The following is a 21,838-nucleotide window of genomic DNA, read 5'->3' as shown; positions in this document are numbered from 1 at the left end:
ACACAATTAATTAAATTAATTATAATTTTTATTTTATTAAACATAAGATATTATAAAAACAGCTTAAACGGTAATATTTATGGATTTCATATATCGCGATCGCCTTCCTCCGGCTCATCAAAGTCCTTTACGTTAACGTCTGCATCTTCGCCATATTGTAAAATGTTGTCAATTTGCAAAAGAAGATCGCCTACACTCTCTTCGTCCTGCGAATCTAACGGGAAAAATCGCACCAAGCTGTAAAAATATAAATAAACAAACTTAATTACAAATTGTAAAGATACAAGTAGCAAATTTGACGAGTGGCAACCCCAGACGCCAGCGCATCGTTCGCAGCCCTCGTATCTCACACAAAAGCATTTTTCGACGCGTCGCAAATGAAAATGTGCTTGTGCAATTAAAACCAGAAGGAAAAACTACAAATAAACCGTATTCGGTGCCCCTAATTGCAAGGAATCAGTGCGTATGCGGTAATTGTGCGGCAGTTGCAATTCGCGCGCAAATAGTGAGCTGACGAAATACCACCAAAAATCCCAACCAACAAATCAGGCAGCAGCCATCTACAAAAATCGCCTAATTTACGATACAAAACACTTTTCGGGGGCAAAACGAAAACGCTAAATTCCGGGCACCGGCGAACCACCAGAGGAATTCAAAAATGGAGACGCCAGTCGAGGAGCACGGTATGGACCTCACCAAGGTGTCCGTAGTGCGATCTGCAAAGGGCGTGGATATGCTTTGTGTGGACGACTACCTGTACCACTTTGACCGCATCGGGCGCAACAACACCTACCGCTGGCTGTGCAATCGGCGCAAGGACAAGGCCACCCCCTGCAAGTCCCGCATCTGCACTCTGCTGCCCGATCCGCTGGACAAGACGCGCCACGTCGTCGTGGACGTGGTGCTGGCCCACATCCATCCGCGCTGCAGCGACCACGAGGTCAACAAGGTGGCCCAGCGCAAACGGCTCTCGGTGATGATGATGAACGACGCCTACAGCACCACGCAGCCGAAGCGAGCCCGCCAGTATGAGCGTGCAAACGCCGGCATGAATCCGCCGGAGTTTATTTACGGCGGCATCGACACCTCTGCCGTCGAGGCATCTTTCCAGCTGGACTTTGAGGTACCGCCGCAGATTTTCTGTACCTGGTTTATGGCCCTGACAATTCCTTTTTATGGGTATTATACGAAGCTAAATCGTAAATCGAACTACTATAATCGTGCATAAGTTCGGACTGACTAACCCGCCGGCAACCCCTCCTTATGCTCCTGGCAAAGGCAAAACGAGCTATGGCTGTCCTCCAGCAGTTTAGAATTCCAATTTTTTTTGAGCAGACTGTATATATTCATGTCAAGGGACTAACACCGATTTGAATTCGAGTAGTCAAGAAAAACATTTTTTTAGTTATAAATGTCCGTTAGATCAAAAGACAATTTCTTTAACTATATTAGATATGTTTATTTCACGAGCCAAGCTCTGCGTTTATATTATATATAAATCTATATATTATTTTAATTTTAACGCATATGTTAATTTTCGAAAAGGACTATATAAAATACCAAACTTTAGTCATCAAATGATTAAAATACTAGGTAATATACATTACCAGTTATTAGGGATTTTTCGCAGATGAGCTTAAATATTTTTAATAGCATACAACCTGTATGTTAATCAACAAATTTTAGGACCTTTTTCTTACTCTCATAGTAAGCTAAAAGTCGGTTGAAAATGCATTTCAATACGTTTTCTCAGTTTAAAACCTACTCTTATGTTCCCATACCGACGAGAAAACGGGTCTTAGAATATGGTGGAATCCATCGAAATATGGTAAAAAATATCTTGAGCAATTAAATTCTATACGTATCTTAATTAAATTAGGTAAAGTGTTTTGAACTCTAAGCCCCTTGACAAACACTATCATAAATCAAATTATTTTCTTTGTACATTTGTTTTATAAAGCAGTTTTTGAAGATTAAACATCAGGTGCTGTTAAGATCTTTAGCAAAGCAAATATACATTTTGTGAACATAGTTTTAAATCCATTTCTAAATAGCAAATCCTCTTTAAATATAGTACCTTTTCCTTTTTTATCTTTTATGAAATCCATATTTTGCCTTCAGCTAAGAACTAGATTTAAGAAAATATTTGAAAATGATGGTGCTAAAAACTCTTTAAAAACTTTATTATGATTACCATTATACTCCAGAAAATACTAATTAAGAATCACCTTTTTGGCAGGACAAGGACCGCGTGTACATGTTACGACGCCGCGATGGCCGGGTGATGGTCTGCATCGACGGACACCTGTACTACCTAGCTGGAAAGTCGTACAAGGGCGACATTTTCCGATGGACCTGTGTGCGCAAGCGCGACATCGAGTGTACGGCTAGGATCTGTACGGAGGCAACTTTGGCGGGGGCTCACCGACTGCACGCCGTCGACTCTGATGCGCACATTCATCCGCACTACTCAGCCGCAAAACTGATGCACATGTTTTCCAAACACCAGATCGTTCTGGTTGAGGACGAGCAGACCTCTGATGTATTGGCAGAATGCCCTAATCTTGAATACTTTGATCCAGAAAATACTTTCGATACAGCCCAGAGGTGTGATGACTTGGAATCCATAATAATCGAAGAGTGCGAAGATAACTACGATGTTTATGCAAGGACGGATGAAGACCAAGGTGGAGAGGTTCAAGGAGACGAAGAGATCGAGGGTCAAGAAGGAGAGGAGGAGTCGAGTGTGGTGGACCCTAAATTGGAGCACAATTCGAAGTGGCCAGCGGCATTCGATGTAATTGGCAACTACCTTCCTCCGCCAGGATTTAATCCTCTTACAGAAACGGACTTGACCAAGTTCACATTTCTTCCCTCGGCAAAAGGCAGAAAGGTGCTGTGCTTAAGTCGATATCTATATCACTTTGACTCCCAAAGCAGATCGAACGGCCACATGTTCTTTACTTGCATTAACCGGCGAGACAAGGTCAACACTTGTCATGTCCGCATCACCCTAGATCCGGTCGAAAACGGACCGGTAGTAATCCGAATTAACGGTGAGCACACGCACAATCCAGATATAAAGGAAATTACTCGTCGGCTCAAGCAGCAGGCCAAGTTGGATCAGGACAATCCGCACAAGCTTCTAAAGAGCGAGCACGGCGAAGATGTTGACTTCGAAAGCGACGAGGGATCGGGAAGTCAGGGAGGAGACACCTTTGAACCAGAGCAGAGCGTTGATGGAAGCTACGAGCAAATCGACACGAGCAATGTGGTGATGAAAAAAGTGATAAGCATCGATGGTGCTATCAAAATGGAACCCGAATCCAAGGCGAATATGATTGTGCAATACCTCAAGGACGGCGCGGACAACATAAGCGCTAAGATCGAGATACTGCCGGATGCTCTAGAGGAACTCGACCCTCAGTCCCATGCTGCCTACTCATCCACGCCTTTGCCGAAAGTTCGACAGCCCGAGATCACAAACATACGTCGGCGACGCGATGTAGTAGAGCCTACGAAGGGAGCGCAGCCGGACATGGACCTCACCAAGATCTGTACCCTGAGGTCTGCCAAGGGTCACGAGCTCCTTTGCGTTGATGGCTTTATTTACCATGCAAAAAATCGAGGAGTAATCTCACGCAACTATTGGGTGTGCATTAAAAGTCGCGATCCAGACATCAATTGCAAAAGTCGCATTTCGACGGCCACCCAAAAGGATGGCTCCATTCGAGTTCTTCGAGTGTACAACAGTCACAGCCATCCTTTCAGCGAGGATGACATCAAGCGACGATTGTTCAACGAGATTAACAAAAAGAATAATAAAAAGCTTAAGTTCCGTCCGCTTCATTTTATCGGAAAATCGCTAGATCAGATTCAGCAGGAATATGGTGACTTGGCTATTGAGAGGCTGAATGTCTCTAACATTAGCAGCGATATAGTGGTACACAAGAAGCCACGACTGCCGAGTAGTCACAATAGCAGCTCCGCATCACTGTCCGCTTCTAACAAGGTGGAGACCCACGACGAGGAAGAGGATGTTGTTATTGAGGAGGAAGATGAGGAGCCGGAACAAGACGAGGGCGACGACGTGGGCCTGGAAGGTGATCACCAGTACATGGAGGTTGATAACACAGATGCCATTATCGAAGTCGTGGAGGAAGTGGCCGACGAAATGGAGAGCTACGGCTCCATTGTGTAAGTGAAACAATTAAAAACGACATTACCGAGCCAGTCTATTTAAATACTTAAGACTTTTCAAAAACAAAAAAAAGTTGCATTTAGTCTTTATTTCTTATCTACAGACCCCAAATGAACATTCTTTTTAGGAGCATTTATTTATTATACCCTTGCAAAGGGTATTATAATTTTGGTCAAAAGTGTGCAACGCAGTGAAGGAGACATCTCCGACCCTATAAAGTATATATATTCTTGATCAGGATCACTTCCTAAGTTGATATAAGCATGTCCGTCTGTCCGTCTGTCTGTTTCTACGCAAACTAGTCTCTCAGTTTTAAAGATATCGAATTGAAACTTTGCACACATCCTTCTTTCCTTTGCACGTAGTATATATGTCGGAACTATATCCCATAGCTGCCATATAACTGATTGATCGGAAATGCCATAACTTTGGTGTTTGTAAAGTAAGGAAGTTGGGATTTTCTATGGGTTTTACATTTGGCCAATCAATCCGACCTACCAAATGTCATAAGGATCGGCCGACTATATCCTATAGCTGAACGATTGGAATTGCCATAACTTTGGTGTTTTTAAAGTTAGGAAGTTGGGATTTTTTATAAGTATTAAGAATGCATCATATGAATAATTTTGGAGAATATAATGTACATAATATTCTGCAAGGGTATATCAACTTCGGCTTCGTCCGAAGTTAGCTTTCCTCTCTTGTTTTTCTTATAAATAAGACAGGACTTGGTTTTTATACCCTTGCAGAGGGTATTATAATTTTGGTCAAAAGTGTGCAACGCAATGAAGGAGACATCTCCGACCCTATAAAGGATATATATTCTTGATCAGGATCACCTCCTGAGTTGATATAGCCATGTCCGTCTGTCCGTCTGTCCGTCCGTCCGTCTGTCCGTCTGTCTGTCCGTCTGTCTGTTTCTACGCGAACTAGTCTCTCAGTTTTAAAGATATCGAATTGAAACTTTGCACACACCCTTATTTCCTTTGCACGCAGTATATAAGTCGGAACGGCCGGGATCGGCCGACTATATCCTATAGCTGCCATATAACTGATTGATCGGAAATGCCATAACTCTGCTGTTTGTTAAGTTAGGAAGTTGGGACTCTCTATGGGTATTATATTTGGCCAATCAATCCGACGTACCAAATTTCATAAGGATCGGACGACTATATCTTATAGCTGCCATATAACTGATTGATCGGAAATGCCATAACTTTAGTGTTTGTTAAGTTAGGAAGTTGGGATTTTCTATGGGTTTTATTTTTGCCCAATCAATCCGACATATCAAATTTCATAAGGATCGGCCGACTATATTCTATAGCTGCCATATACATAACTGAACGATTGGAAATGCCATAATGGTGTTTTTAAAGTTAGGAAGGTTGGATTTTTTATGAGTATATAATTTGCAGAATATTCTGCAAGGGTATTTCAACTTCGGCTCCGCCCGAAGTGAGCTTTCCTTTCTTGTTATAAAATATATCTATCTAACCAAGTCAACTTTCTTGAATCGTTTTCACAATCGTTAATTTTTGAAAATAAATAAAATTGTCCATGTATAAGAGTAAGAGTATTACAAATTTGCATTATTTGGGATCCGAATCTGTACCCACAAATTTATTTGTGAAACTTGTTTCGATTGTCATTGAAATGAACACCTGTATCATCGCGCAACTTGGTAAAGACCCACAGTATCACTTGAAAGCTGCGCGAGCGCACTACAATAAATGTGTGTTTGACGTTATTTAGTTTTTTCAAAATATATGAAAAATAAAGAACTTTATTAATGCACATATAAAAATAGATACAGAAAAATTGAATCACTTGAAAGCTGCGCGAGCGCACTACAATAAATGTGTGTTTGACGTTATTTAGTTTTTTCAAAATATATGAAAAATAAAGACCTTTATTAATGCACATATAAAAATAGATACAGAAAAATTGAACACAAAAATAGATATTTTCCTTTGTAGAGGCATTATACCACATTGCTTTCACTTTTCAACCTAGTGCCGACAAGCAAACCGGTCGTACGAGAGCCAAATAAAAAACTAATGCATATTTTTCTCACAGACCAATATACACCATGAAACTGTACGCCGTATCCGATGGTCCGCCTTCGCTGGCCGTTCGCATGACCCTGAAGGCCTTGGAAATACAATATCAACTAATAAATGTGGACTTTTGCGCATTAGAGCATCGCTCTGAGGATTATTCCAAAGTTTGTACAGAATTATAAAGCCCCGAGTGTTTTTAAATAATAAAATCCGTTTATCTTTTTAGATGAATCCTCAAAAAGAGATCCCCGTGCTGGACGACGATGGATTCTATTTATCAGAGAGCATTGCCATTATGCAATATCTCTGTGACAAATATGCGCCGGACTCGTCGCTGTATCCCCAGGACGTCAACATGAGAGCGATAATCAATCAGCGATTGTGCTTCAACATGGGCTTCTACTATGCTCCCATTTCCGCCCACAGCATGGCCCCCATCTTTTTTGACTACGAACGTACGCCCATGTCTCTTAAGAAGGTCCAGAATGCCCTTGAGGTGTTCGAAACTTATTTGGAGCGATCGGGCACTAAGTACGCGGCCGGCGATAACATAACCATTGCAGATTTCGCTCTCATTTCGGCTACGCTTTGTTTGGAGGCGATTAATTTCGATTTGATGCAGTATCCGTTGGTGCACAAGTGGTACGTCACCTTCAAGGAGGAATACCCGCAGCTTTGGGAGATTGGTAACAGCGGCATGCAGGAAATCAGTGCGTTCGAGCAGAATCCTCCAGATTTGTCGCATATGGAACACCCATTCCATCCGACCCGTAAGGCTAAAGCCTAAGGCAGTAGTTTGAGGGCTCTTATAGCGAGGGAAGTTAAAAATATTCTGTTTTTGTAATTTTCGTGAAATATGTAATATATATACATCTATATATAATATACATAAAAATTATGCTTTGTTCCACTCTTAAAATTCTTTTAAATAAATTATATAGACAAATCACATAAAATCGTATAAGAATATTGCAAAAGCCATTAATTAAAATAACGCATTAGGTCCAAAAAAAATCTAATATTGTGGGTTACTTGTGTCTTTAAAAATATATTATCGATATTAACAAAAGTTTAAATAATTAATGGTAATAAAAAGTTTAAAAAATTTAAAACCAAAGTGCATGGTCTAAATAAATAACATTTATAATATTTAAACTTTTTTAAGAGTGAACACATTGCTTATATGTAAAATATTTGTATTAAATTTATCAAAAATTATCTTTCTGCGAGCAATTTAAATTTGTTTTTATGCCAATCTGTAAACTAATCACCTTTAGTTTTTATTAGTACATTTTATCGAACCTAAATGAATAATTAAATGGTAATATTATAAGCACAAAAATGAAGAAGTATTTTATTTAATGTGGTAAAACAGGTAAAATGTCTGAGAAATCCCCACGAAAAATAAAATAAACAAGAAAGAAAAGCTAACTTCGGGCGGAGCCGAAGTTGATATACCCTTGCAGAATATTCTGTACATTATATTCTCCCAAATTATTCATATGATGCATTCTTAACACTCATAAAAATACCAACTTTCTTACCTAACAAACACCAAAGTTATGGCATTTCCGATCAATCAGTTATATGGCGGCTATAGGATATAGTCGGCCGATCCTTATAAAATTTGGTAGGTCGGATTAATTGGCCAAATATAAAACCCATACTGCCCAACTTCCTAACTTTACAAACACCAAAGTTATGGCATTTTCGATCAATCAGTTATATGGCAGCAATAAGATATAGTCGGCCGATCCTGGCCGTTCCGACTTATGCAAATGCAAAGGAAAGACGAGTGTGTGCAAAGTTTCAATTCGATATCTTTAAAACTGAGAGACTAGTTTGCATAGAAACAGACAGACGGACGGACGGACAGACGGACATGCTTATATCAACTCAGGAGGTGATCCTGATCAAGAAAATATATACTTTATAGGGTCGGAGATGTCTTCTTCACGGCGTTGCACACTTTTGACCAAAATTATAATACCCTCTGCAAGGGTATAATAAATAAAACATATTCCTAAAGCAGGATTTCATCGTACGTATTAAGAGATGTTGGAAATTTAAATCCTAATATGAACCTGGGCTAAAGAATTTCTAAAAGCAAACCATAACTAACCACTAACAACCATTTTTGGGTTTCTTAAAAAACGCAGTTTACTCTAAAAAAGCTATAGTTGATGGATCGTTACGTTTTAAGAACATGCCTTCATTTGGGATACCATGACGGAATGGTCAATCATCAATTTGGATCAAGAAAATTACCAAAAATGCAAAGAGGGAAATTTTTAATGTACTTGCTTTTTAATTTTTAATCTTCATTGTTAGATTATTAGATGAAAAAGATTTAAGGAAAGAACTTGGGATTATAAGCCTTGAATCAAATTTTATTCAAAAAATCGATGTTATTTTTTCAAATTCCAAAGGATAAGGTAGTCTGAATTGATATATTTTAATATACGCCGCTTTCTGCATCAAATATAAGAATGTGACATAAGTGGGATTGAAACACTTCCTGCACATTTCGCATATTTTTGACATTTTTTATATATTGTCGAGCTGTTTTGCATATTCTCTATATTAAAATATCATATTTAAATATTTGATTTTTATTTAAATACGAATTAGGCGGTATTTGTCTCGAAAATGGAACGAACATATAAAAACTTAATACATTAGAATAATAAATTTAGCTGTGAATCGAGACTTATCCTTAACTTTGAGTAAACGATTTAAAAACTGAAAAAGACTTAGAAAATGTACTGAAGTCTCAAAAAAATTACCACGAAACTCACGAAAAAATTCAAATTCCGGGACACTGGATATTTTCTTAGTTATGATTTTAAGCCAACCGTTAAGGATTATTGGGAATAAAATACATTTTCAAATCTAAAAGTTATAGCATTAAGTAAAAGAACAGCTCACCTGAAATCCTCGATTAGCGATCCAATAGCTTCCGTAAGCTTGCCGTACCTCTCACCAAAGGCCGTGCCAATGGTTAGCTCTCCCATCAGACTGTGGGCATCCGGCTCGAGGTACATCTCTAGTTGCTTTCGCGCCTCGCTACTCAACAGATCCACTTTGGTCAGCACATTTACGTGCGGCTGCTCCATGTTGGCCATTACACTAAGTGCGGCCATAGTGCCGGATATGAACTTGGCCCCATCCACCATAAACTGCGAGTCCAAACAGAAGACCACGCAGGTGCGGAAGTTCCAAGACTCGAGCAGCTGGACCAGCTGCTTGCCCATTTTAAGGTGGGTGAACAGTTCGATCTGGCCGGGCATGTCGAACAGGATGTAATCGTCATCCGGCTCGCCCACCATCAGTTCGTCCTCGCCGCCGCAGAGCTGATCCTTCAGCCAATCCTGGTTCTCAATCAAAAACTCCAGGCAGAATATGAGGCCCCCATTCGGACCGTAGTGCAGCTCCTCGTCCTCCATTGCATCGTCCAAGTGAATCAGCTCACGAATGTCCGTCAGTGGAGTGTAGTTAAAGTGCTCCGCCGCCGGATCGAGATTCACCACTTGGATGTTTCGCTTGGAGTCCATGGCGAATTGCTGCATTAAGCTGCAGTACGTGGACTGGGGGATTGGGTTAAATTACTGCCGGAATCAGGGGCTGCTTTACTGATCTTACCTTGCCGCTACCTGCCGGACCCACAATTATCTGTGCATACCGCATGATTCGCAGGAATTCAGAAACAAAACAATCTCTTAAAGCGTGCGCCAGCTGCAGTGTTGCTCAACGTCGAAATTCTGCTCATATAACCTTTTCTGCCAACTGGTTGGCAGCATAAGCGCTGTCAACTTCACGATTTACCCTCTAAATGTAACAAAATTTAAAAAGAGACTATAAAACACTTTACATTTTATTTGAATGAATGGTTTTTAATTTATAACTTAACGCTATAAAAATCAATCGTCTTGAATTTCTTATATTTCTTATATTCTTTCTTCTTATTTCTTATATTCTTGATCAGGATCACATCCTGAGTTGATATAAGCATGTCCGTCTGTCTGTTTCTACGCAAACTAGTCTCTCAGTTTTAAAGATATCGAATATCGGCCGACTATATCCTATAGCTGCCATATAACTGAACGAGTGGAAAAGCCATAACTTTTGTAAAGTTAGGACGTTGGGATTTTTATGAGTATTAAGAATGCATCATATGAATAATTTTGAAGAATATAATTTACAGAATATTCTGCAAGGGTATTTCAACTTCGGCTCCGCCCGAAGTTAGCTTTCCTTTCTTGTTATTAATTACAATAAATAAACCTAACTAATTGGACAACTACAACAATTATTTCTTAAGGTTTTGAACTCCGTGAGTATTTTTTAATTTTTTACATACTGCATACACTTATAATTTTGGTCAAAAGTGTGCAACGCAGTGAAGGAGACTTCTCCGACCCTATAAAGTATATATATTCTTGATCAGGATCACCTCCTGAGTTGATATAAGCATGTCCGTCTGTCCGTCTCTCTGTTTCTACGCGAACTAGTCTCTCAGTTTTAAAGATATCGAATTGAAACTTTGCACACACCCTTCTTTTCTTTACACGCAGTATATAAGTCGGAACGGCCGGGATCGGCCGACTATATCCTATAGCTGCCATATAACTGAACGATCGGAAATGCCATAACTTTGGTGTTTGTAAAGTTGGGAAGTTGGAATTTTTTATGTGTTTTACATTTGGCCAACCAATCCGACCTACCAAAATTCATAAGGATCGGGCGGTTATATCCTATAGCTGCCATATAACTGATTGATCGGAAATGCCAGAACTTTGGTGTTTGTAAAGTTAGGAAGTTGGGATTTTCTATGGGTTTTATTTTTGGATAATCAATCCGACCTACCAAATTTCATAAGGATCGGCCCTATATAACTGGACGATTGGAAATGCCATAACTTTGGTGTTTTTAAAGTTAGGAAGTTGGGATTTTTTATTGGTTTTATTTTTGGCCAACCAATATAATTTACAGAACATTCTGCAAGGGTCAACTTCGGCTCCGCCCGAAGTTAGCTGGTCAGCTTCGGCTCCGCCCGAAGTTAGCTTTCCTTTCTTGTTATACCCGTTACTCGTAGAGTAAAAGGGTATATTGTATTCGTGCAAAAGTATGTAACAGGTAGAAGGAAGCGTTTCCGACCCTATAAAGTATATATATTCTTGTTCAGGATCACTAGCCGAGTCGATCTAGCCATGTCCGTCTGTCTGTCCGTCTGTCTGTCCGTCTGTCTGTCCGTCTGTCTGTCCGTCTGTCTGTCCGTCTGTCTGTCCGTCTGTCTGTCCGTCTGTCTGTCTGTCCGTATGAACGCTGAGATCTCGGAAACTATAAAAGCTAGAAGATTGGCATTTTGCATGTAGATTTTAGGATTTCCTACGCAGCGCAAGTTTGTTTCAAAATGGTGCCACGCCCCCTCTGACGCCCACAAGCCACAAGCTGTGGCCACAGTTTTGATGCTATTATGAAAATTTTAATTGATTTGTATTTGTTTCGTCAATACCTATCGATTGGCCTAATAAAAGTTTGCCACGCTCACTCTAACGCCCAAAAACCCATTAAACGCTTAAGCCTGGCTAGCGCCTACATTTCCGCCTTTCATGGCCCGTAGCGCCATCTAACGGATGACTTTGGAACAGCTGGCCAAGGTGCTAATTCGAGCGGCGAAAAACATACAAGAAGGCATATTTATATTAAGTTGTTTAGCTGAGTAACGGGTATCTAATAGTCGAAGCACTCGACTTTAGCGTTCTCTCTTGTTATACCCTTGCAGAGGGTATTATAATTTTGGTCAAAAGTGTGCAACGCAGTGAAGGAGACATCTCCGACCCTATAAAGTATATATATTCTTGATCAGGATCACTTCCTGAGTTGATATAAGCATGTCCGTCTGTCCGTCTGTCTGTTTCTACGCAAACTAGTCTCTCAGTTTTAAAGATATCGAATTGAAACTTTGCACACATCCTTCTTTCCTTTGCACGTAGTATATATGTCGGAACTATATCCCATAGCTGCCATATAACTGATTGATCGGAAATGCCATAACTTTGGTGTTTGTAAAGTAAGGAAGTTGGGATTTTTTATGAGTATTAAGAATGCATCATATGAATAATTTTGGAGAATATAATTTACAGAGTATTCTGCAAGGGTATATCAACTTCGGCTCCGCCCGAAGTTAGCTTTCCTTTCTTGTTTTACTAGTACATTCCTATACAAGCTATAAAGATTGGTTCGTCATTTAAGATGCTGACAGAATTTTATCAAATTTGGTAAAATAAATAAAAATGCACGCATAAAAACAGAAATTATTTTATTTACTAAATAAATACCCAAAAAATTGTTCATTTTTTGCTTAAATTCTTTTCGCAACAACTTGAGGACTTAAGGTTTTTGTTTCGGTTTGACTCAAAAAATCATATGAGTATTTTCTAAAATGAATAGATTGCGAAACTTTTTCAAGATAATAGTTAATCATATAACATTACATAGCACCATGAGTAATGCACTCTCAAATATCGTAATTTATTTTAATTCGGTTGAAAAAGTTATTATATCTGAGCGCTTTGTCGAGTGGTGATAAAATTTAATAACAAGAAAAACGATTTTTTACCGAAAAATTTTTAAAAAATAAAAAATATTTTGAAGGGATCGCTGACATGTTTGACATGGCTTGACTCATATTCTTACCCACTGCCTCACCCCTTATTCTTGAACGTATACATACTCTTTCTGGTTGGATTAAACCATGTAAAAGATAATTTTATAAACAAATTTTTCCTTAAATTTTATTTATAATTCTTGCACAATAAAACTTTATTCTTATACCTATAAGTGTAAATTGGACAAAAAATGGACAAAATTCATTTGCAAGTACTTCCTAAAGCAAGATATGTTTTCTCAATCAGGGAGACTACTAGAAACAGGCAATATATCTTTATTTCTGGTCTGGAAATACATTTTAGCTCCGACCTGGTTTATTTTGGCACTCGACCCACCTTTTTTGAAACAGATGCTTTAAAGTCGAAAAAGTAGTCTTCAATTTCATTGCGACATTGGAGTTTGATGTTTTTAAGGCAGAGACTGATGGACGTCGGATCACCGTCATCTAAACGATATGCTAGCCTCTGCTTCAAATGCGAAAGCAGGCCCAGGTTGGACAAAATATTCAATTCGGACGAGTCGTACAAGGGGTGCTTCTCTGCAAGAAACTGGGCGCACTTCTCATGAATGTCCAGACACTGAATGCATGTCAGACACTTTGACTCCAAGAAGCCCCGGAATAGCTTTAAAGCCACCGGATCCAGCATCGTTTTTTCGAGGCTGTTTGACAGCGTGTGGATCCTCTCCACCTCGGCCACCGTAATGCACTCCATTATCTTCTCGAAATCATTCTATCGTTTTGAAAAATTTATGATAAAACCACTTCCTCTACACGTTTTTTAAGTGTTTATTAACCTGGTTTGAACTGGAGGCCATGGCGTGTATATATAATCCTTAATATTCCGAAATAAGAATAATAAAGGCATTGGATGGGCGGCAGCTTTTATAGCCTCGATTGTGACGCTCCCTCCAAAGTTCTCGGGCCGTTATCTAAGTATGTATGTATCATAACTACTCGATCCAAAAAAGTCATATTTTCTCAGCTTGTATTACTTACTTGAACTATTCTCGGAGCTTATGTGTACTGTTTCTGAAAAACACCACTTTTCATTTACCCTTGCACATTGGTAATGTAAGTATGTAATGTAAGTATTTAATACTCAGTCTAAACATTTTTCGCTCTGATTTTCAGTTACATTGTTATCTAAAATATATTTTTAGTTCTTTTAATTATTAAATTATTAGATTAGAAAGTTTTGCTATTTTCTGGTAAAAATAAAAGCATTTAGTAGGACTTATTGTAAATTGGTGAATAGTTTAAATATTTAAGTATCTACGTTTAAAATAAAATTTATGTCGTGCCTGATCGAACTTAAAAATTAGTATATTATAGAATTCTTATTTATTAGATATTCTATTTATTTATATCTTGCTTATTTATTTATTATACAAAACGCACAACTTAGCGTTTAATCAAGATATAAATAAATTCAAACTATAAATAAATTCAAAGTTTTTAAATGTTGGAAAAAAATAAAATAAAATGGAAGTGAAAAATATAATAACAAGAAAGGAAAGCTAACTTCGGGCGGAGCCGAAGTTGATATACCCTTGCAGAATTCTCTATAATAATATTCTCCAAAATTATTCCTATGATGCATTCTTAATACTCATAAAAAATCCAAACTTCCTAACTTTAAAAACACCAAAGTTATGGCATTTCGAATCGTTCAGTTATATGGCAGCTATAGGATATAGTCGGCCGATCCTTATGAAATTTGGTAGGTCGGATTGATTGGCCAAATATAAAACCTGTAGAAAATCTTAACTTTCTAACTTTACAAACACCAAAATTATGGCATTTCCAACCGTTCAGTTATATGGCAGCTATAGGATATAGTCGGCCGATCCTTATGAAATTTGGTAGGTCGGATTGATTGGCCAAATATAATACCCATAGAGAGTCCCAACTTCCTAACTTAACAAACAGCAGAGTTATGGCATCTCCGATCAATCAGTTATATGGCAGCTATAGGATATAGTCGGCCGATCCCGGCCGTTCCGACTTATATACTGCGTGCAAAGGAAAGAAGGGTGTGTGCAAAGTTTCAATTCGATAGCTTTAAAACTGAGAGACTAGTTTGCGTAGAAACAGACAGACGGACAGACGGACAGACGGACAGACGGACATGGCTATATCAACTCAGGAGGTGATCCTGATCAAGAATATATATACTTTATAGGGTCGGAGATGCCTCCTTCACTGCGTTGCACACTTTTGACCAAAATTATAATACCCTCTGCAAGGGTATAAAAACAAGAAAGGAAAGCTAACTTCGGGCGGAGCCGAAGTTGATATACCCTTGCAGAATACTCTGTATATTATATTCTCCAAAATTATTCATATGATGCATTCTTAATACATATAAAATATCCCAAATTCCTAACTTAACAAACACCAAAGTTATGGCATATCCGATCGTTCAGTTATATGGCAGCTATAGGATATAGTCGCCCGATCCTTATGAAATTTGGTAGGTCGGACTGATTGGCCAAATATAAAAGCCATAGAAAATCCCAGCTTCCTAACTTTACAAACACCAAAATTATGGCATTTCCGATCAATCAGTTATATGGCAGCTATAGGATATAGTCGGCCGATCCCGGCCGTTCTGACATATATACTGCGTGCAAAGGAAAAAAGGGTGTGTGCAAAGTTTGAACTCGATAGCTTTAAAACTGAGAGACTAGTTTGCGTAGAAACAGACAGACGGACAGACGGACATGGCTATATCAACTCAGGAGGTGATCCTGATCAAGAATATATATACTTTATAGGGTCGGAGATGTCTCCTTCACTGCGTTGCACACTTTTGACCAAAATTATAATACCCTCTGCAAAATTATAATACGCTTAGACTACCAAAAAAACAGGTATATACATTGATTAAAAACACATTTTCGATAAGTAATGCAGCTAATCAGCTCACCTTGTATTGGTTCATGGCAGCCTCCTCTTCGGCAAGCACCTGCGCCTTTAGCTGCTCGTCAATGCCATTGGTGGTATCAAATTTGCTAGAAGCAGCCGCAGTACCAAATGCCGAGCTGGTAGAAGAGAGTGCAGATACAGCGGATTTTACATTGCGCTGATTGCTAATGATTGTCAGGCATCAAAAACCAGAGGCGAGTTACAAAACAAGAAAAATTATAGAAATAAAAGAATAAAACACAAAAATTAATAATCAATAATATATCTAAGAAAAAAAATTCATGAAAATAATCGACTGCAGAAATAAATTCAAATTTTTGAGCAAATACAATACAACATTTTTAACAAGAACAAAACTGTAATTTCTGTACTTATATTCAAAATATTAAGCAGGTAACTTTGGATTTTAAACACTTTTCTTTTTTAATAAGACAAAGAGAAATGTAGCATGTGTAGTCCAAACATAAAAATTTGCCTTTCAGTATCAACAACGATATCCGTTGGTCTGTCTACCTTTTTAAACAAAAGTATCTTAGAAACTAAAGTAATAAGGCAAAGGTATTCTGAATATTTATGAATTTATACTACACTACACTATTATTTGAAACTAAATTTGCCAAGACATTTTGTTTAAAATAAATAAATATTGAAATTAATGTTTACCAACTATAAGTCAAAGGAAATAAAAGCATAGAAATAAAAGTATATTTTCGCCTTCCCACGAGAAGGAGAGCTCAAATTACGATTTGGAATGTTGTATATTTTACCCTGCTAACAATAACCTCAACTCAATTGAGGTTACCAAAGTCTAGCATCTTTTCTTAAACATATTGTTGCACGACTCTCTTGCACAGTAGCACAATAATTCTTTTTATACCCTTGCAGAGGGTATTTTATTTCAGTCAAAAGTTTCTAACGCAGCGAAGAAGACATTTCCGACCCTTTAAAGCATCCGGATAAAGGCATAGAAATCGAAATATAATCGTTTTGTAAGAACTGCAAGAGTATATAAGCTTCGGCTTGGCGTAGTTTTCAAGTCAAGTTTATAGGGTCGGAAATGTCTCATTCACAGCGTTGCAAACTTTTGACTGAAATTATAACTCCCTCTGCATGGGTATAAAGATAAAGAACATAATGGAAGCACTGTAAAATGTAAAGAACCAAGAAGAATAATCTAAACAAAAGTGCTACTCTCTTGCCAACAGGGAAAGAAGCACCGCTGCTTAAACGTTTTCGAATCCGAAATTGTTTAAGTCCTATGGCCCACAAGCTTCATATTATAATAATAAATAAATTTATACAAATTAATATCAATATTTTAATTATCTAACGATTACTAATAGGATTTGTGTTCCTCAGATGACTTTTTAATTGTATTTTAATATTTTGAAAAGAGTATCTCACTGACGGTATTGGTTTTTTTTATACCCTTGCAGAGGATATTATAATTTTGGTCAAAAGTGTGCAACGCAGTGAAGGAGACATCTCCGACCATATAAAGTATATATATTCTTGATCAGGATCACCTCCTGAGTTGATATAGCCATGTCCGTCTGTCCGTCTGTCTGTTTCTACGCAAACTAGTCTCTCAGTTTTAAAGCTATCGAGTTCAAACTTTGCACACACCCTTTTTTCCTTTGCACGCAGTATATATGTCAGAACGGCCGGGATCGGCCGACTATATCCTATAGCTGCCATATAACTGATTGATCGGAAATGCCATAATTTTGGTGTTTGTAAAGTTAGGAAGCTGGGATTTTCTATGGCTTTTATTTTTGGCCAATCAATCCGACCTACCAAATTTCATAAGGATCGGGCGACTATATCCTATAGCTGCCATATAACTGAACGATCGGAAATGCCATAACTTTGGTGTTCTTAAAGTTAGGAATTTGGGATATTTTATATGTATTAAGAATGCATCATATGAATAATTTTGGAGAATATAATATACAGAGTATTCTGCAAGGGTATATCAACTTCGGCTCCGCCCGAAGTTAGCTTTCCTTTCTTGTTATACCCTTGCAGAGGGTATTATAATTTTGGTCAAAAGTGTGCAACGCAGTGAAGGAGACATCTCCGACCCTATAAAGTATATATATTCTTGATCAGGATCACCTCCTGAGTTGATATAGCCATGTCCGTCTGTCCGTCTGTCCGTCTGTCCGTCTGTCCGTCTGTCCGTCTGTCTGTCCGTCTGTCTGTTTCTACGCGAACTAGTCTCTCAGTTTTAAAGATATCGAATTGAAACTTTGCACACACCCTTCTTTCCTTTGCACGCAGTATATAAGTCGGAACGGCCGGGATCGGCCGACTATATCCTATAGCTGCCATATAACTGAACGATCGGAAATGCCATAACTTTGGTGTTTGTAAAGTTAGGAAGTTGGGATTTTCTATGGGTTTTGTATTTGGCTAATCAATCCGACATGCCGAATTTCATAAGGATCGGCCGACTATATCCTATAGCTGCCATATAACTGATTGATCGGAAATGCCATAACTTTGGTGTTTGTAAAGTTAGAATGTTGGGATTTTCTATGGGTTTTATATTTGGCTAATCAATCCGACATGCCGAATTTCATAAGGATCGGCCTACTATATCCTATAGCTGCCATATAACTGATTGATCGGAAATGCAATAACTTTGGTGTTTGTAAAGTTAGGAAGTTGGCATTTTCTATGGGTGTTATATTTGGCCAGCCAATCCGACCTACCAAATTTCATAAGGATCGGCCGACTATATCCTATAGCTGCCATATAACTGAACGATTGGAAATGTCATAACTTTGGTGTTTTTAAAGTTAACAAGAAAGGAAAGCTAACTTCGGGCGGAGCCGAAGTTGATATACCCTTGCAGAATATTCTATAAATTATATTCTCCAAAATTATTCATATGATGCATTCTTAATACTCATAAAAAGTCCCAACTTCCTAACTTTAAAAACACCAAAGTTATGTCATTTCCAATCGTTCAGTTATATAGCAGCTATAGGATATAGTCGGCCGATCCTTATGAAATTTGGTAGGTGGGTTTGATTGGCCAACAATAAAACCCATAGAAAATTCCAACTTCCTAACTTTACAAACATCAAAGTTATGGCATTTCCGATCAATCAGTTATATGGCAGCTATAGGATATAGTCCTCCGATCCTTATGAAATTTGGTAGGTCGGATTGATTGGCCAAAAATAAAACCCATAGAAAATCCCAACTTCCTAACTTTAAAAACACCAAAGTTATGGCTTTTCCGATCGTTCAGTTATATGGCAGCTATATGATATAGTGGCCCGATCCGGCTCGTTCCGACTTATATACTACCTGCAATAGAAAGACAACTTTTGGGAAAGTTTCAACCAGATAGCTTTAAAACTGAGGGACTAGTTTGCGTAGAAACGGACGGACAGACGGACAGACGGACAGACGGACAGACGGACAGACGGACAGACGGACGGACAGACGGACGGACAGACGGACAGACGGACATGGCTAGATCGACTCTCCTGGTGATGCTGATCAAGAATATATATACTTTATAGGGTCGGAAATGTCTCCTTCACTGCGTTGCAAACTTTTGACTGAAATTATAATACCCTCTGCAAGGGTATAATAAGTTGGGATTTTTTATGAGTATTAAGAATGCATCATATGAATAATTTTGGAGAATATAATTTACAGAGTATTCTGCAAGGGTATATCAACTTCGGCTCCGCCCGAAGTTAGCTTTCCTTTCTTGTTATACCCTTGCAGAGGGTATTATAATTTTGGTCAAAAGTGTGCAACGCAGTGAAGGAGACATCTCCGACCCTATAAAGTATATATATTCTTGATCAGGATCACCTCCTGAGTTGATATAGCCATGTCCGTCTGTCCGTCTGTCCGTCTGTCCGTCTGTCTGTCCGTCTGTCCGTCTGTCTGTTTCTACGCAAACTAGTCTCTCAGTTTTAAAGCTATCGGATTGAAACTTTGCACACACCCTTCTTTCCTTTGCACGCAGTATATAAGTAGGAACGGCCGGGATCGGCCGACTATATCCTACAGCTGCCATATAACTGATTGATCGGAAATGCCATAACTGTCGTGTTTGTAAAGTTAGAATGTTGGGATTTTCTATGGGTTTTATATTTGGCTAATCAATCCGACATGCCGAATTTCATAAGGATCGGCCTACTATATCCTATAGCTGCCATATAACTGATTGATCGGAAATGCAATAACTTTGGTGTTTGTAAAGTTAGGAAGTTGGCATTTTCTATGGGTGTTATATTTGGCCAGCCAATCCGACCTACCAAATTTCATAAGGATCGGCCGACTATATCCTATAGCTGCCATATAACTGAACGATTGGAAATGTCATAACTTTGGTGTTTTTAAAGTTAATAAGTTGGGATTTTTTATGAGTATTAAGAATGCATCATATGAATAATTTTGGAGAATATAATTTACAGAGTATTCTGCAAGGGTATATCAACTTCGGCTCCGCCCGAAGTTAGCTTTCCTTTCTTGTTATACCCTTGCAGAGGGTATTATAATTTTGGTCAAAAGTGTGCAACGCAGTGAAGGAGACATCTCCGACCCTATAAAGTATATATATTCTTGATCAGGATCACCTCCTGAGTTGATATAGCCATGTCCGTCTGTCCGTCTGTCCGTCTGTCCGTCTGTCTGTCCGTCTGTCCGTCTGTCTGTTTCTACGCAAACTAGTCTCTCAGTTTTAAAGCTATCGGATTGAAACTTTGCACACACCCTTCTTTCCTTTGCACGCAGTATATAAGTAGGAACGGCCGGGATCGGCCGACTATATCCTACAGCTGCCATATAACTGATTGATCGGAAATGCCATAACTTTCGTGTTTGTAAAGTTAGGAAGTTGGGATTTTCTATGGGTTTTATATTTGGCCAATCAATCCGACCTACCAAATTTCATAAGGATCGGCCGACTATATCCTATAGCTGCCATATAACTGATTGATCGGAAATGCCATAACTTTGGTGTTTGTAAAGTTAGAAAGTTGGGATTTTCTATGGGTTTTATATTTGGCCAATCAATCCGACCTATCAAATTTCATAAGGATCGGCCGACTATATCCTATAGCTGCCATATAACTGATTGATCGGAAATGCCATAACTTTGGTGTTTGTAAAGTTAGAAAGTTGGGATTTTCTATGGGTTTTATATTTGGCCAATCAATCCGACCCACCAAATTTCATAAGGATCGGCCGACTATATCCTATAGCTGCCATATAACTGATTGATCGGAAATGCCATAACTTTGGTGTTTGTAAAGTTAGAAAGTTGGGATTTTCTATGGGTTTTATATTTGGCCAATCAATCCGAGCTACCAAATTTCATAAGGATCGGCCGACTATATCCTATAGCTGCCATATAACTGATTGATCGGAAATGCCATAACTTTGGTGTTTGTAAAGTTAGAAAGTTGGGATTTTCTATGGGTTTTATATTTGGCCAATCAATCCGACCCACCAAATTTCATAAGGATCGGCCGACTATATCCTATAGCTGCCATATAACTGATTGATCGGAAATGCCATAACTTTGGTGTTTGTTAAGTTAGGAAGTTGGGATTTTCTATGGATTTTATTTTTGGCCAATCAATCTGACCTACCAAATTTCATAAGGATCGGCCGACTATATCCTATAGCTGCCATATAACTGATTGATCGGAAATGCCATAACTTTGGTGTTTGTTAAGTTAGGAAGTTGGGATTTTCTATGGATTTTATTTTTGGCCAATCAATCCGACCTACCAAATTTCATAAGGATCGGCCGACTATATCCTATAGCTGCCATATAACTGAACGATTGGAAATGCCATAACTTTGGTGTTTGTAAAGTTAGAAAGTTGGGATTTTCTATGGGTTTTATATTTGGCCAATCAATCCGACCCACCAAATTTCATAAGGATCGGCCGACTATATCCTATAGCTGCCATATAACTGATTGATCGGAAATGC

The 21,838-nt window shown here is 38.6% G+C and overlaps 3 protein-coding genes across 5 annotated transcripts; 1 reads left to right on the top strand and 2 right to left on the bottom strand.

Moving 5' to 3' along the window:
- Nucleotides 1-10: 10 nt before the first annotated feature.
- Nucleotides 11-10,007, bottom strand: LOC108049158 (GPN-loop GTPase 3). The gene is made up of 3 exons (XM_017130252.1): nt 9,904-10,007; nt 9,190-9,848; nt 11-237 (listed from the first exon to the last, which is right to left on the bottom strand). The coding sequence occupies exons 1-3, from the start codon at nt 9,946-9,948 to the stop codon at nt 87-89; spliced, it is 855 nt and encodes a 284-aa protein (XP_016985741.1). The 5' UTR covers nt 9,949-10,007; the 3' UTR covers nt 11-86.
- Nucleotides 321-7,335, top strand: LOC108049155 (glutathione S-transferase 1-1). Of its 3 annotated transcripts, XM_017130246.2 has the most exons (4): nt 321-1,123; nt 2,240-4,197; nt 6,278-6,425; nt 6,488-7,327. In XM_017130246.2, the coding sequence occupies exons 1-4, from the start codon at nt 659-661 to the stop codon at nt 7,046-7,048; spliced, it is 3,132 nt and encodes a 1,043-aa protein (XP_016985735.1). In that variant the 5' UTR covers nt 321-658; the 3' UTR covers nt 7,049-7,327. The 3 variants fall into 3 exon arrangements, with proteins under 3 accessions (XP_016985735.1, XP_016985737.1, XP_016985736.1); XM_017130248.2 differs by lacking the exons at nt 321-1,123; nt 2,240-4,197 and adding an exon at nt 5,885-5,933 and having other exon boundaries at nt 6,488-7,335; XM_017130247.2 differs by lacking the exons at nt 321-1,123; nt 2,240-4,197 and adding an exon at nt 5,956-6,059 and having other exon boundaries at nt 6,488-7,335.
- A 3,240-nt stretch (nt 10,008-13,247) lies between the features above and the next one.
- On the bottom strand, nt 13,248-13,749 carry LOC123037241. The gene is made up of 2 exons (XM_044457102.1): nt 13,729-13,749; nt 13,248-13,664 (listed from the first exon to the last, which is right to left on the bottom strand). The coding sequence occupies exons 1-2, from the start codon at nt 13,747-13,749 to the stop codon at nt 13,248-13,250; spliced, it is 438 nt and encodes a 145-aa protein (XP_044313037.1).
- Nucleotides 13,750-21,838: the final 8,089 nt, after the last annotated feature.

Source organism: Drosophila rhopaloa, unplaced genomic scaffold, assembly GCF_018152115.1.
Source record: "Drosophila rhopaloa isolate 14029-0021.01 unplaced genomic scaffold, ASM1815211v1 contig_155, whole genome shotgun sequence".
Classification (NCBI taxonomy): domain Eukaryota; kingdom Metazoa; phylum Arthropoda; class Insecta; order Diptera; family Drosophilidae; genus Drosophila; species Drosophila rhopaloa.
This window is presented reverse-complemented; position numbering and strand designations above follow the sequence as displayed.